The sequence below is a fragment of the Peromyscus californicus genome, unplaced genomic scaffold (genome assembly GCF_007827085.1).
Source record: "Peromyscus californicus insignis strain IS unplaced genomic scaffold, ASM782708v3 Scaffold_8__1_contigs__length_139910024, whole genome shotgun sequence".
NCBI lineage: Eukaryota > Metazoa > Chordata > Mammalia > Rodentia > Cricetidae > Peromyscus > Peromyscus californicus.
The window spans coordinates 69,909,435-69,925,835 of NW_026294606.1; the positions used below are offsets into that span (position 1 = coordinate 69,909,435).

At 37.5% G+C, this 16,401-nt stretch overlaps 1 protein-coding gene across 1 annotated transcript in view; it reads left to right on the plus strand.

The window, feature by feature from the left end:
• Window positions 1–16,401, plus strand: part of Plxdc2 (plexin domain containing 2) — a 405,253-nt gene that overhangs the window by 346,363 nt on the left and 42,489 nt on the right. The window contains exons 10-12 of the mRNA XM_052727523.1: window positions 400–466; window positions 6,310–6,457; window positions 7,754–7,792. Of these exons, the coding sequence (XP_052583483.1) occupies window positions 400–466; window positions 6,310–6,457; window positions 7,754–7,792 (254 nt within the window). The remainder of the gene's footprint in view (window positions 1–399; window positions 467–6,309; window positions 6,458–7,753; window positions 7,793–16,401) is intronic.

Below are 16,401 nucleotides of genomic sequence, written 5' to 3' on the forward strand. Positions count from 1 at the left end.
AGATGGGGATACATAAATAAATGAACAAGAAATCTTTCTAAAATGATGACTCCAAATGATTTGTATGCATTTCTTTAGTGATTAACTGGGGAAATGAGGGGAAGAAGTCCAACATTACATAATAGTGATTTGTTTATTTTGCTTAGGATTATGTCTGCACTGTGTAGTGTGGTAGGCCTCAGGGGAGTGATGTTTTTCTATATGTGATGCTCACAGTGAGTGAGGGAAGTCACCCAATGAATGGTACAGTATGTCTCGAGTATTCAGTTCTTCTGAAGAAAACTGATGTTGTACTAAACTGAAAATCCAAGAACTATCTATTTACCAGTCTTTTTCTATCTGTTCCCCTCCTTACATGCTATGCTTCTTCTCTTCAACTACAATGGGGTCTTTTTGAAGATGCTCCAGTGGATTTGATCGCCATCGGCAGGACTGGGTGGATAGTGGATGTCCGGAAGAGGTACAGGTGAGTTCTATTGTAAATCACTGGGACCAACTTGACATAACTTGTGACATTGCAACCTAATTAGAATGGTATCTAATTTAGTTATTTAAAAAAAAGCTATAGACATTGAAAGTGAATCCTTAATGTATGCCAAATGTTGGGGCTAATGGTTTGCATGTATCACCACAATTTATTCTTACCCATCCTCTGAAAAGATACCGTTACTGTCATGAAGGAAAGAAGAGGTGAAGGAATATGGTGTTGGAGTGTAAATGAGAGCTCACAGCCTTCGGTACCTGGATAGAGAATTGGAGATCCAGGATTTGAACTTGGATGCACAAAAGGCAGATCTCCTAAATATTTGTTCTTTTTTGTCATTTAAGTAGTCATTGCTCCTCTTCTCATCTCAAACAGCAAAACAATTGTATGAGGGGGAAAACTGATCACAGGGAACTGGTGTGCTCTGTTAAGAGCAAAGTGGTGTAACAGTAGGATAATGTGATTATTGTTTTTTCACATGAAAAATCAATCTTAGCCTGTCTAAAGTTTCCCTGAATCTTACTGCCAGTCATTTCAAAGCTCCCTAAGTTTCTTATTGTTCATTAAGTATTTCTTGTCTCTTATTAAGTGTGAGTATCTGTATGAATGTATGTGCATCACATGCGTGATATGCTCACAGTGGCCAGAAGAGGACAGCAGGTCCCTCCATCAGGAGGTGGAGTTACAGGGAACAGTGAGCCACCTGATGTGGGTACTGAAAGCCAAGCTTCAGTTTTCTTTAAGAGTAGTATGTAGTCTTAACCACTGAGCCGTCTCTCCAGATCCCTCCTTTGTTAAGTTTTAAAGAATAAATTGTAATGACAATGAACAATGACATGAATTTTCTCATGTAGTGAATCTAGTCAAATTGCAGTACTACTGTGGGAACCACTAGGAATATCTTGGGTTACTAGGAGCTTTGTGAAAATACACTTAGGGTTGGATGACTCATAGAGATCTTTGAGAACATTCTGGGGCTCCGAATGCACCTCAGTGATATAACAGTTGTCTTGCATGTGTGAGGCCCTCAGTCAGATCTCAGTATCACAAAATAAAATTTAAGATATATAAATAAAAGGAACACTCTTGAAAGTCAACATGGAATATACGTGTAATCATGGCATGCATATGAATTTGAGGCTAATTTGAGGCTGAAATACATGGTGAAACTCTCTGTCAAAAATCCAACCAATCAACCAGCCAACACTGTTGAGCTTTTAAGTACACTATTATTATGGAAGCCTTAATCTGATTTTTGACATTCACTTGGAGAATTAGAGTGATTTACATAAATCGTCTATCTCAGTTATCTGACACAGGTCCAAAGACAAAACATTGATAAATCCGATTGTGTTTTCAGATCCTTATTTTGTTCATTGTGTTAGTTAGGGTTTCTGTGGCTGCAGTGAAACACCATAAGCAAAAAGCAAGTTGGGGAGGAAAGGGTTTATTTGGTTTACACTTCCACATCATTGTTCATCACTGAAAGAAATCAGACAGGGACCCAACCAGGGCAGGAACCTGGAAGCAGCAGCTGATGCAGAGGCCATGGAGGGTGCTGCTTGCTGGCTCATTCCCTAAGGCTTGCTCCGCCTGCTGTCTTATAGAACCCAGGACCACCAGCCCAGGGATGGCACCACCCACAATGGGCTGGGCCCTCCCCCACCAATCACCAATCATAAATAAGAAAATGCCCTACAGCAGGATCTTATGAGGGCATTTTCACAATTGAGGTTTGTTCATTCCTTCCTTTCAAATAACTCTGGTTTGTATGCCAAGTTGATATAAGACTAGCCAGCACATTCACCTAGTCACAGTTTTCTCAAAAAAATACTTGAAATGAATGTTCATGATTGTGTAAATGCTCAGAATATGATCCAGATATTTTAGTTTTCTTCCTCCAGAGTATTCTCCCTATAAAACACACAAGGCAGAGAAAAGTCTCCCAAGTACAATGGTGGATAATTTACCATGTTCTTTGGGCTGTGATATCATTAAAGAAGGTCAGAATCTAATGCATTCTGTAATAATCCATGTTTCCTGTTTTCTGTAATTAAATTATCCACATTACTAGCTTTGTGGTAAGCAATCCTTTCCTCACAGGTAAGTACACAATTTCATCAACTCCAGTCTATTTTCCTTGCATAAGATGAGGGTTCAATATTCTCTCAGGCATAGGATAGTGAACTTCAAAAATAAAGAAACCACAACTACAGAGATTAACACAGATAAGTGGGAAAACAACAATGTTTTTCAGTGACGAATCAAGTCTGAGAAGTTGTGTTTTTAATAGGGGAAAGTAACATACAATACTAGGAACAAACACATTCTTGGTCATTGATAGTTCTGGTGCTTAAATTTCACAATACAATCACATGTACTCATTTTCATATTGTACTTCAGAATTACAGTAGTCTTACTAAACTATTACAGATATTTTTTAAAGAATATAAAAGGAAATCTAAAATACTTTCTTAGTTCTCATTTCCATTAAACCAACTTATTCTTTTTATTTATTTTTTAAATATATTTTTATTTTATAATTAATTTAATTTTACATATGAGCCATGGATGCCCCTGTCCTCCCTCCTCCCACCCTCCAGCCTTCTCCCCAATCCTCCCCCCATTTCCACCTCCTTCAAGGCAAGGTCTCCCCTGAGGATTCAGCTCAGCCTGGTAGATTCAGTTGAGGCAGGTCCAGTCTCCTCCTCCCTACACCAAGGCTGAGCAAAAAGTCTCAGCATAGGCCCTAAGTTCCAAAAAGCCAACTCATGTACTAAGGACAGGTCTGGGTCCCACTGCCTGGGGGCCTCCTAAATGTTAAAGCTAATCAACTGTCTCACTTATCCAGAGGGCTTGATCCAGTTCCATGGGGGCTCCTCAGCTAGTGGTTCACAGTTCATGTGTTTCCACTCATTCTTTTACCACCACCATCACAGTGGTCTCCACATTAGTCTAAATGACCCACAGCTCTGGCCTGGACTATCCTGACAGTTGTCATATTGGCCTTTTTGCTACACAGCCTACAGCGAGAGTATTTTTCCAACACAATATGTAGATATTATACCACTGACTGATAAATTCACCATGTTGCTTGTGATGTTCTACTTAACTGAACCAAGTGAGCTGGTAACTCCTGTGTAGTTGTAAGTTTCTTGGGTCCTGCCTGGCCCCCTGCCGTCCAGACAAATCTCTCTCACCCATGGTCCCACATTCATGATGAAATAAATACACAGAGGCTTATATTACTTCCAAACTGTATGGCCTATTGGCTCAGGCTTCTTGCTAGCTAGCTCTTACAAATTAACTCATTTCTATTAATCTATAAGTTGCCATGTGGACGTGGCTTACTGATGCTTTCACATCTTGCTTCTCCTGGCAGTGCTGGTGTCTCCCTAGACTCTGCCTTTCTCTTTCTTGTCTCTCTCTCCTTGGATTTCCAGCCTGCCTCTAATCTGCCTTGCCGTAGGCCAAAACAACTTATTTATTAACCAATGGAAACAACATATATTCACAGCTTACAGAAAGACATCCCCCAGCATTTGTGCATAGCAAATACATTTCAAATGTACATAGCAGGAGCTTCTTAGTTTTATGACAGTGTGTGTGTGTGTGTGTGTGTGTGTGTGTGTGTGTGTGTGTGTGTGTTGCCTGCATATTTTGCTGCTATGTGAGTGAATTGCCAGAAGAGGGTATCAGATCCCCTGGAATTGAAGTTATAGATGCTTGTGAGCCATTGCATGAGAGCTAGAAATTGAATCTGGGTCCTCTGGAAGAGCAGTCAGTTCTCTTAATTACTGAGCCATCTCTTTAGCCTCCACTATCAATATTTTATAAATCTTCTAAGTACCTTAACCCTTGACATTCACATTAAAGTCTTCACTATAGTGTGAGATGTGCTGGCACTTTAGGTTCTGAATTTCACTTTAGTTTCAGTAGCAGACACAAGTTGTCCATTGGTTTTGCTAACTCTCTATCAGACTCTTTCTCTTTGTGTTTCTTTTCATTTCATGTAATTAGAGATGTGCATTAATTTCATCTTAGTCTGTGGGAATTCCCCCTGCCTGGGTAGACTATGCTTTCTGCCAAAGAGAGTTGGCCTATAGGACTCATGGGCTTCAGGATACCCCTGGTTCTGCCTTGACAGGAGGCGAAGGTTTATATTTATCACCTCATCTACTGCTGATGCAAGGTTGGTCTCCTTTAAGCAATATTTATTGGCATGTGTTCCTCCAGGCCAACACTGCTTTTATATTTGTGCTTTTAAATGTTACTTAATGTATTTTATTCCTACTGTCTTTAGAGCATATAGGGCTTTGGGGAGGAATGATGGGATGATAATTAAAAAGCATATTTAGAGATTTTCTCATGTCTTGAAAAGTCTAATACTGCTTTACTTTACATTATAAACACAACCATCTTCTTTTGTAAATGCAAAAGCAAACCAAATCCAAGACTTTACCTTAAACACAAAGATGTTTAACAATAACTACTCATTGAGAGCAATAGATAGCAAATTCCATCTCAGACTTCTTTATTTGGAGTTGTCCAGGATATCCACATGAATATGTCTTTTCAATCAATGAATGCTTGAGCTTAGTTTTCAAGAGAAGAAGATCAACTTGAGATGCAGATTTGTAAACATTCAATGTCAAGATGTTAAATGAAATCCTGGGTATAGAGATGGAAGTGCATGAAAAAACGGAGTGAAAGGGAAGGTCAAGAAATATCCATAAGAATTACAAACCTAAAGGGAGATAGAATGAGAAGGAAGCAAGGGAGCTGTAAGAGAGGAGTCAGAAGATAAGTGGGTATGTGTCACAGAAACCGAGAGTGGGCATCTGTGTTTACCAATGTGAAATAGCCATGGGTGTCCATTGGGAGATTTAGTAACTATAGAGATATGTGGAAACACTGATAGGAGAAATTCCAAGTTGAACATGCTACAGTAGGATTGTAACTAAGTGAGGAAACCCAGAATCTGAGATGACCAAGATGCAGCAAACTGCTAGGAAGTCTAAACATGACTGGATGGAAAAGTAGAATAATGCAATGCCAGGATATATTGTGGAGCACTGTGTGTGTGTGGAGGGGGTGGAGATAGAGTATAAGATTAGGCATGCTTACATATGTTTGAATGTTAGCAATAACAAGTCATCAGAGAATGACGAACGACTGATGTTGAAAAGAAAAAAAAATTCATCCAAATATCAAGTTTACAAAACCGAAAGAGTGGACTGAATTGAATGCAGCTGGAAAGAATATCTATAAGGAATTTTGGTAGCTGTCCTCTGGAATAGGAGAAAGGGGGCATATGTTCGGGCACAAACAAGTATGATGTGTAAAGAAATCCTGCTGATGGTCTCTTTCATCAAGGATATGAAAGGTGAACCCAGGCCAAAACAGGGAGAATCACTGTGGGATTGTGGTTGTTAAGTAGAGTGAAGGAACTGGTACCCCGGCTTTAAACATACGACTATCCAAACACAGAGTCGTTTCCAGGCACCATCGATTTTCTTAGATATATCTATCATATAAAGAAAGGCAAGATAAAGAATAATACAAAAGGTTAAACACAGATGAAAATGATGATTCCAAATATCTAAAGAAGTGTGTAACTTGTTGTAATTTGTTACATCCCCCTCTCTCTTATCTTATATTCTTCATAAATTAGCAAATTGTATAAATAGTCTGACCCCAAAATGATTTACTGTTCCTATCAATTTGGGATGTTTTTGTGCTTTACAGTCCAATTTCTTTGACGTAAGTTTAAAAGACACAAATGTGTCCAGTCTGCTGATTTTCACTTCTGTGTCTCCTGCTAGTCAAAAGAGAAGATGTGTGAGAGCACAGAGCCAGCGGAGACATCTCAAACCACCACGACCTCACACACAACGACCCTGCAATTCAGAGTCCTGACCACCACCAGGAGAGCCGTGACATCCCAGCTGCCCACCAGCCTGCCCACGGAAGGTGCCAAGATGGTTTGCTTATTTTTATAGGAAAGAAGAGATTACTGGGTAACTCTTGTTTACTAGAGGAAAAGAATGTTGTTTGGCCAATTAACTTTCCAAAGGATTTCTCAGATTCTGAATTACTATGGGCTGAAAACATATGCTGAAATTCTTTATATATGCCATTCCTCTTGTTAAGCCTTAGTGGTTATAAATAATCTGGCTCTTTGTTCCCCCAGAAAAGAACCATTTGCTTCTTTTTATGTGACTAAATTTAGTTGTCGCCAAACTACATTCCTGACACAGGATTCAAAAGAAATATGCACATAAAATGACTATTGATATGAAATTCTGAGCAGTAGATCATTTTACTCACATACAGTTATATAGTAGTATTTTCTGAATGCAGTCAATCACAGAGACACTGTGAGCATCACAAAATTGTTCTTGAAGGGTACCTCCTTTTATGGAGAAAATAAAACTACTAAAGAGTTTTTTAGGTAAAATTCATGTGTGGAGGAAATTTAATAGTCAATATTTGATAACTTTCTATTCTATATGGTATTAGTAAGAAGTATACAGTATATTTGTTAAGGGGAGAACATACTTTCATATCTTGTCATAAGTGCTGCTTTCTTTGGAATAGGAAGTTAAATTTGAAGTCTTAGCTTTCGATTGAAATTTAAGTGGCTATTATAAAGTAAGTGGAATAAAGAGAGATGGAGGTTAAATGCCAACTGCATTGTTTTTCTCTTAAAAGCAACATATAGCTAAATTCAAATTATTTTGGGTCATTATTCTAAAGACTGTGAAAAAATGCTTTAATTGAAACACTAACTTTCATAGTAAAATATAACTTTTGAAATGGAAAATTATACCCCATGTTTATCCATTCAGATATAGATGTATCCATTACTGATATAAATTTTTAAGATAAATCTTTAAATATTGATAAATCCTAGCTGTTCCTCTTAATCTGTAATATTTTGAGTCTTGATTTCAATAAGTGAAGTCCTATTGTAAATTGTTTTAGAAAGTTAAAAACCTATTTCATGCTACAACTACAGTTTTTATCATTCTCACAGAGTTGGGGCTCAGATATGTAACTAATACCTTAGTCCAAACAATCACTGAGAGAAATTTTATTACTACAACATGTAAAATTGGTGCTTGCTCTCTCACTAAGCTAGAATTTACTCTCTAAATTCTGAAAGGCAAGTGTTTGAGTTAAGGCAGTTAATTCAGTTAGCCAGTATGAGACTCAAGCATCTTTAAAATCTTTTTCTTTTGTAATAACTTCCAACTTCTCTTTCAGATGACACAAAGATAGCACTGCATCTCAAAGATAATGGAGGTAAGAGTGCTTATCTTTCTTTCATAAATACTTGTAAGACACTAATTCATTGTATTCATTTTAATGTGATAAAAGGGCATGTGGGATTCCAAAGACAGAATAAGGTTTGATTTCATTCCAATTGGTGTTTAACATGTGAAGAATTCAGTGGTTTGGGTCAAAAAATGAAACAAAATCCTAATCCTTGTGTTTGTCTATACAACTGCATGACATCAGCCACCATCTATGAGGTCAGACAATCATCCACATGTATTGCTGCATTGTGTTGCCCTTCTCCTTAGGTCAGCGTGTGTATAGTTATCTGCACAGCGGCAGACACTTGTTACAAACGTTTTCTTTCACTGAATTGTATGGTTGGTTGCTTTGCACAAACAATAAAAAATAGGACAATAGTATTGAAATATATTGTGATCAATCTTTTCATCTGTTATGTGATGCAAAGGACAAAATTTAAATATTCAAAAGAACATTTTACCAGTCACAAAGTTTTCCTAAGAGAATTTAGGAGTATCTATACTGGCACTTGAAATTTTGAAGAAAATGGCTTTTTAACTAAACGATACCATGAAAAATATTAATTGTGTCTTTTAAAATGTACTTTTATTAAACTGTATTAGCTCATGGCTATGATAGATACTGACCAAATGTATTTTTATGAAAAAATTCTTTATTTGGTTCAAGGAAATATTGCTATTTCTTAATAGTATCTATCATACAGACATGAAAACACTTTGACACTGGCCTATGCATGGGTTACTTCTGCAGTCTCATATGATTATTAGCTGAACCTCACACAAGAAACTGAAGTAGTATGATGATGAGCTAAAGATCAGTCTCAGATAAGTAAGGAGAGCTTGTCTCAAAAGTAACAACAAAAAAAATCTGACAGAGAAGGGGGAAAGGAACAAAATAGATGACAGATGACAGACAGACAGACAGACAGACAGACAGACAGACAGACAGACAGATAGATAGATAGATAGATAGATAGATAGATAGATAGATAGAGGATGTAGTTGAGTCTATTTCCCTTGTACTTGTAGAAAATCGTTCCTAAACCACTCAATCTGTATTAAATAACCAATGGTCTGTGCATTCTCGGGTCAATGCTTATGCGTATGCACATCCTAGAGTTTACACCAGACCATCTAAAAGAACAGCAGCTTGATTTCTCTATAAGTGTCATTGCACCAGTTGTCCACCGTTTCATACTTGCCCATCATGTTTTGATGCATTAATTTCTTATTTATTATTGCATTAAATCAGTAAATGGGTATATTTGTAGATGGCCCTTGTGAATTACAGTTGTAAAAAACTAAAATCACAGGTCACAAAAGATGTTAGCAATTCCCCAATTCAAGGTTTTCCAGAGAAGGATGCTGGTAAGTTTCTTTTGATCCTAAGTCTTAATATCAGGTCACCCCACTTTCAGGAATGAGGAGATGTTGTATTCTGTGAAGTGGGGTGTTCATTCACACTGCTTCTGAAGTCCTCTCTCTGTGTAAGGAAGGCATTCCCAAGATACTGCTGGGTTTTCTGTTATATTTGTGATGTTAAAATTTTTGACTTAAGTAGAAGTTTCATGTTTGTTGTATTTTTCTTTCTTTGGTATTCTGTTTGTTTGCTTCTTTGTTTAATTTTAACCTGCTTAGAAGATTCTATAGTGTTAACAGGGAAAAATGATTCCTGTGATCTTTCGTTAATAAGTATGAGATTCTCTGAGTGGATGATTATTAAAGTTTCTTCAGTGAAGAATTGTTTACCACCTTGGTTCACTCACTCATCCATTTAATCATATCTTCTGAATGCTTGCTATACCAAGCATTGTTGCAGGCTTGAAGCTTATAATAATGGGTGATTGTTAAATAAATTCTTTACTTCAGTGAATATGTCCTCCAAAGAATCTTCAAGATGATTGTGAAGATATTCTGTCTAGCATTTCTCCAGTATTTGGCTATAAAATTGTCTTACAAGTAGCCTCTTACAGAATTAATTTTTGTAGAATGCACATTGAAAGTAGATCCCTAACATATTACCAATTATTCCCAGTAACATCTTAGTTTTATTTAAAGCATTAAAGAATCACACAACAAAATATGTTCTTGAACTGTGCATTAGAAATAGACAGTGATAGTGGTGAGTTGGGAGTTAAATAAACCACATAATAAAAAATGTAGCATTTGAAGTACACTTGACAAGGAGTTGTTGCATTTTGAAATAGTATCAAGATGATGGATAAAACAGGGAGCCATCACAATTCCAAAATAATCACAATGAGTATGAATATTTTCCACGCCTCAGACTGTTTCAAGTGCCCTTGCCATATACCAATCCGTGCTGAATCTAACTGTGTCTCTTCTAAGAATGCTTGGCTGCAGACAGAGCTTGATAGACTTTCAAAGGCCTTGGCTTTGAGCCCTAGTGCCATAGAGAAACAAAAAGCACTTAGGAGCATCAGAGTTCAGTTCCCAGAACGCACCTCAGCAGACTCAAAACTGCTTGTAAAGCCAGCTCAGGGGATCTGACACCTCTGGTCACTCTTGGCACCCACACATTTATACACATAATTAAAAACAATAGCATAAATATCTTCAAAGTAATACAGAAATTTAGATTGTCTAGCAGAAATGGAGACCCTAGTTTTAATCCCCAACATCACAAAAAGGAAAACAGAAACAGAATAAAAACAAACAAACAAAATAAGTTACTAGAGTTCTTTGGGGCAGAGTAGAGATGATGATCTATGTAGGAGACTCTCTATGAGCAATGGCTTTATAAAATTGATTCTTTCTCACAATACAAATCTCTTATGATTGACCTAAGGAATGCCAACAATAAGCTGTTTTACTTACACCTGACCTGAACCTAAGGAATGGCAACAATAAGCTGTTCTATTTACACCCACTTCATTGTATTTCTTTTCTGTAATGATTGATTACACTTGCTAATGTTTAAAAATGAAATTTCTTTTTTATACAGTCACACACTAGTTTCCGTTTCATCTGTTCTGCTGAAAGTGGCATGCATTAGGCTCCTGTGGAACCCAGTTGCATCACAGTCAGTGGTCTCCAGTCTCCAAAACCCAGATATATCTTGTAACATGTCCAAAATTTAATTTAAAGTTCTTTCAGCCTAATTTAATTTAAAGTTCTTGGCTTCTCTAGAAATTCTTGTTGAACTCACTTGGCAAGGGAACCCAGATTGTGTTCTTAGAATTCATAAATATGTGGATAATGGTTATATGCACTTGAAGCAAAATCTCTTTCAGATTTTCAGATTCCAGGGATGGTTTATTAGAAGAATTTTACCTTTTTTTTTTTTTTTTGGTTTTTCGAGACAGGGTTTCTCTGTGTAGCTTTGCACCTTTCCTGGAACTCACTTGATAGCCCAGGCTGGCCTCGAACTCACAGAGATCCGCCTGGCTCTGCCTCCCGAGTGCTGGGATTAAAGGCGTGCGCCACCACCGCCCGGCAAATTTTACCTTTTAAGAATGTCTGAACTGTATATATTAGCAGCCATGACTAATAACTGCCTTTCGGACATTTGAATAGGTTGCCTTCAAATGGCACTCACCACCTAATTAGAATGTAAATGTCTTCAGGATGCAAACTGAAGACAGTTATCCAGGACACAGAAGAAGTTTTCTAGCTGAATCAAGGGCATTATTTTTAATTGAAACATAACATTTTTGACTAGAATTAAACTAAACTTAGCTATCCTAATGGTGATTTTCTGCTATACTGCAATTGTGAAAAATTATTTCAAGCTTCATAGCCCTGAACAGATTTCATTATTTTAAATTTGTCATCAGAACTTTTAAAGTACCAAAATTGTATTCTTTATTGATTGCCTTAAAGGTTTTTCTATTTGACTTAGTTGAGTTTTTTTTTAATGTTTAAGCATACATTTTTAATTGCTACTATTTAAAGTCAGCCTTATACACAATCCTGGTGTAGAATAAAAGGCCAAGACTGCCATTCCTTCTCATTGCTATAAAAGTCCTATCGCTGGAGCACAGAGGCTGGCTTTTCTAAGTCAGAGGGTGGTGTCTGCCCCAAGAGATGATGCAATTGCTATATCTCAGCATGTTGATGAAGTTAATTCAGGAGTGAATGTCTCTAGAGTGAAAGGTTGTAAAAAGCCAACAGAGATGAGCTTTGATGCTTCCCTGACTGGTTAAACTCAAGTTCTGTTGTGTTCAGTTTCCTATTTCTGAGCTTAATCCTGGTTTTGTCTGGAAATGAATGTTAGTGCAGGATCCTGACTTACACAAAACTGCTTCTGAGGTCCTATTTTTTTGTTTAGTCTGTTGTGGCAGATCAAGCATCTACTGTTACATTTATCCTTCAGTCAAATTATTTTTTGTCTCTCATACATAAATCATCAAAGCTCCATGTCTTGTGCTGTGTTTGTGCTGCCTTGTGTTTTTCATCTACTTCCTTTGTGGAGATCACAGTCTCAGAAACAAAGGGAGGCTGTTATTTGCTTTTGACAGGCTATTGACTATCTATCACCTTCTGTTTGGAACACTGTAAAATATCTTGGCATTATGTTTTATCTCTGGCTTTGTTTGGCTACTTTTCATGCTAGCCCCAACTCTATTCTGAGCACATATCTAGTGTAACAGTGAACACTTTTTATGCTTTGAATGTTTTGAGACTGCCCCAGTATTAAGTCTGTCTTTCCTCAACTATTTTAAAGAGTTATAGTTCTCATCTCTTTCTTTATAATGAGCTCATGTTGTTGTTTGCTAATTTTTTTATTTTGGTTTGCAAAATTACAAAAATATTCTGTGTTGGGACTGTCCCAATTCAATTTCAATATCTGAGCTTAGGTCCTGGGGTTCAATATTCCCACCAGTTCCAGTAAGAGTGGTGTGATCAAACTTCATCAATCAATATAGAACATCAGAAAGACTAGGCTAGGGAGTCTTGATAAATATATACATTTTAATGGAAGCTCTAGAAGAACAGAACTGTAGCCTCAGTTAGTCAGGAGGATGAGACAGAAAGGTTCACATTACCAAGGCATACCTGGGCTATCGTGAGTTCAAGGCCAGCCTGGACAAACCAGTGCTAACGTGCATGGAAATAAAAAGTAGAAAGAAAACTGGGGTTATAGATCAGAGAGATAATGCTTTCTGGGAAAATATAAGACCTTAGTTCAGTCTAGAACAATCAATCAATCAAAATCTGATATTCTACTTCAAGATGGCCTAATGACTCCACTGTATTTCTTACTAACTCTAGAGTAATGAAATTGCCACCCCTTCTCAGAACTCACCTGATTATCAAAGGTTGAGTGTTCGATTTCTCCATGGCCAATCCTTAGAATAAGAATGGCACATGTATCTCTGAATCCACTCTTTGGTCTTGACTGTGACTATCCTGAAACACTTATTGTTGGCAAAGAAAAATTGGTTCCATTTCCACGTGAAGAACGCATCTGCCTTCTTGGATACAAAGTACCTGAAAGCATCATTTCTGTTACTCTTGTAACTCCTCTGAATGTAGTGTGTAAGAATTCGTCAGTTTAAGATGTTGGCAAGTTTGTTTTAGTAAACATGGTTATGCTTTCTGCTTTGTTGAACTAAATGAAGTTGCTATTTTAAAGTCATTTTTAACTTAAAAGTTGTGATTTCATTGTTTCACCTAATAGCTTGAAAAATTGTTATCTGGCATGAGGAAAGAAAAATAAAAACAACTCACATTGTAATGGCCCTTTATCTTCTATGTTGACATGTAGGTGGTATTTGTAGTCAGAATTTCTGCTTCTAGTAGAACATAGAATAAAATATTATGTACCACTTAAGACACTGCAAATATGTTTTCTATTAGCTGCTTTCAAATGCCCTACCATGTCCATTTGATCAATAACTACTTTCTCTTTAAATCTAATTTTATATCTATCTGCCCCATTCCTGGACTAGGAAATATCCTTCCAGAAGAAAGAAACTTCTATATTGGATTTTGGTACCTGACACTTATGAGTGATCTCAGAAACTTGTTTTATATACAAGTCATGCCAGCATGTTAGCCATGTGTGCTGGTTTAAATGAGAATCCCACTCTAACTCACCCCAATAGACTCATATGTTTAAATGCTTCCTCTCCAGTTCTTTGAACTGTGTGGAAACGAGTAGGAGGTGTGGCCTTATTGGTGGAGGTGTGTCACTGGGGGTGGGCTTTGAGGTTTCAAAAACCCATGCCATTCCCAGGTAGCTCTTTCTTCCTCCAACTTGTGGTTCAGAATGTGAGCTCTCAGCTCCTGCTCCAATGTCATTGTTGCTGCCTGTTTCCATGCTCCCAACTGTGATAGTAACGGACACTAACACTCTGAGACTGCCAAGTCCCCAGTAAACTCTTTCTTCTACAATTTGCTTTACTCATGGTGTCTTATCACAGTAATGGAAAAGCAATCATGACACTTTGTGTGGTGTTTCTGTAATCTCAGCAGCTGGGAGGTAAAAGTCAGAGGATCAGAAGTTAAAGGTTATCTTTAGCTACACAGTAGGTTCAAGATCAGCCTGGGCTGCATGAGATCTTGTCTTAAAAACACTGTGTAGAAGCGGGAGGGGAAAGGAGAGGGACAAAAAGAGGGGGGAGGTGTAGAGTTAAGCAGTAAATTCTGCTCATTTTTATGTGAACAAACAGTTTTTAGTTATCATATGATACAGCGATCCACTTAAAAAAACATCATAATTCTTCAAAAACACTAATTTTTTATAACAGTTTGATGCTTCATTAATTAATACTAATTTCTACTTTAGTTTTCTTCTTTGGTGTTCAAATAACACCATGCAAAAATTTAAAGACAAAGGCTAATTACTTAACACTAATTCTTAAATGTTGCAAGCTAACTCTGGCCAAATGCTATTATTGCAATTACAACAATGAATTATCAACTTGTTCCATAAAATTTAAGCAAAAGTACTTTTAGTACATGTTAACATTAATGTTCAGCAACCACCAAAGGAAAAACAATAGTCTTAAAAGTTAAGCTGAAAGTCTTGGAGACATTTAAATATAAGTGTAAAATGTATTTATTGGACCCAAAGAAGGCAGGAGAGAAAAAGAGGTGGAACCCAGAACAGGAAGATCCAACCAGACAGGCAAACCAAAGCAACAAAATGGCAGACGAGTTCCAACAACAACAGTTGTCTTAGTTGAAACTAATAATCAGGCATTGCTTATCAGACTGGCATCTTCAAAAGCAAGATGCATGCCAGAGGTAAGGCTAAGTGACAAGAGTGCTTCCCCAGCACACATGAGGCCCTGGATTCAATATGTGGCACCACAGAAAACACAAATCAAGACCAACTATGTGTAGTGTATAATTACTGTGCCAGGAAAACAAAAGGTTATGAATATAAAGAGCTCCAAGGTGAAGTGACTGGAAATATGTATATCATAAACACAAATTGTAAAACCAGGAGTAATTAAGTATCAAACTAAACTTGAACACACAGAGATAAGCAGGAAAATATAAGAGGGGCAGTTCATCAGGAAAACATTACAATTTTTGAAAAATTAGTCAAAAAATAGAGGGGAAAAGAATGCTATACTTTAAACCACATGATCAACCAATGTGGATATGATTGATGATTTTAGATTTCTGTTTCTAACAGCTATAGAATATGAATCAATTCGACTTGGTAGTTAAGAGCACATGCTGTGCAATCATGAGGACTGAGATTTGGATTCAAGTACCCACATTACAAGCCAGTGATACAAATGGCTGTAACCTCAGTTCTGAGGGATTTTATGCCCTCTTCTGTCCTCTGGACTTGGACATGAGCGTTTGCTTGCACGCGCGCGCATGCGCGTGTGCTCACACACACACACACACACACACACACACACACACACACACACAAAAAAAAAAAATGAATAAATAAATAAAAAAAATACACACACATACATGCATATATACTCATGTAGGCACATATACACAAATAAATTATGTAAAATTGTAAAAATGAGTCAAATATGGGTCAGTAAAATGATACTGTCTGTTGACAAATAGAGCTTATTTTAAATTCTGTCAGTAAGAAGTGATACACATGTGTGGGTTGAAAGTTATTAGTATGAGCAACAAAATGTCAATACAAATATACACATTTTAATCTTATTAAGTAAATTTTTTATTTTTTTTTCATTTATTTTACATCCTGACTTCAGTTTCCCTTCCCTCCTCTCCTCTTGTTCCCTGCCCCCCTCACCTCCCTTCAGCCCCCTATCCATTCCTCCTCTGTTTCTGTTCAGAAAGGGGCAGGCCTCCCATGGGTGTCAACAAAGCATGGCATATCAAGTTGACGTAGGACTAAACTCCTCCCTTTGTATCAAGGCTGGGCGAGGAGGCAACCGAGTATGGGAAATAGGTTCCCAAAAGCCAGCTGAAGTGCCAAGGACAGGCCCCGATCCCACTGTTAGGAGTCCCACAAATAGACCAAGCTACACAACTGTCACACATATGTAGAGGGCCTAGGTCTGTCCCATGCAGGCTTCCTAGCTGTCAGGCCAGAGTTTGTGAGCTCCTATGAGCCCAGGTTAGTTGTTTCTGTGGGTTCCGTTGTGATGACCTTGACCCCCCCTGGCTCTACAGTCCTTC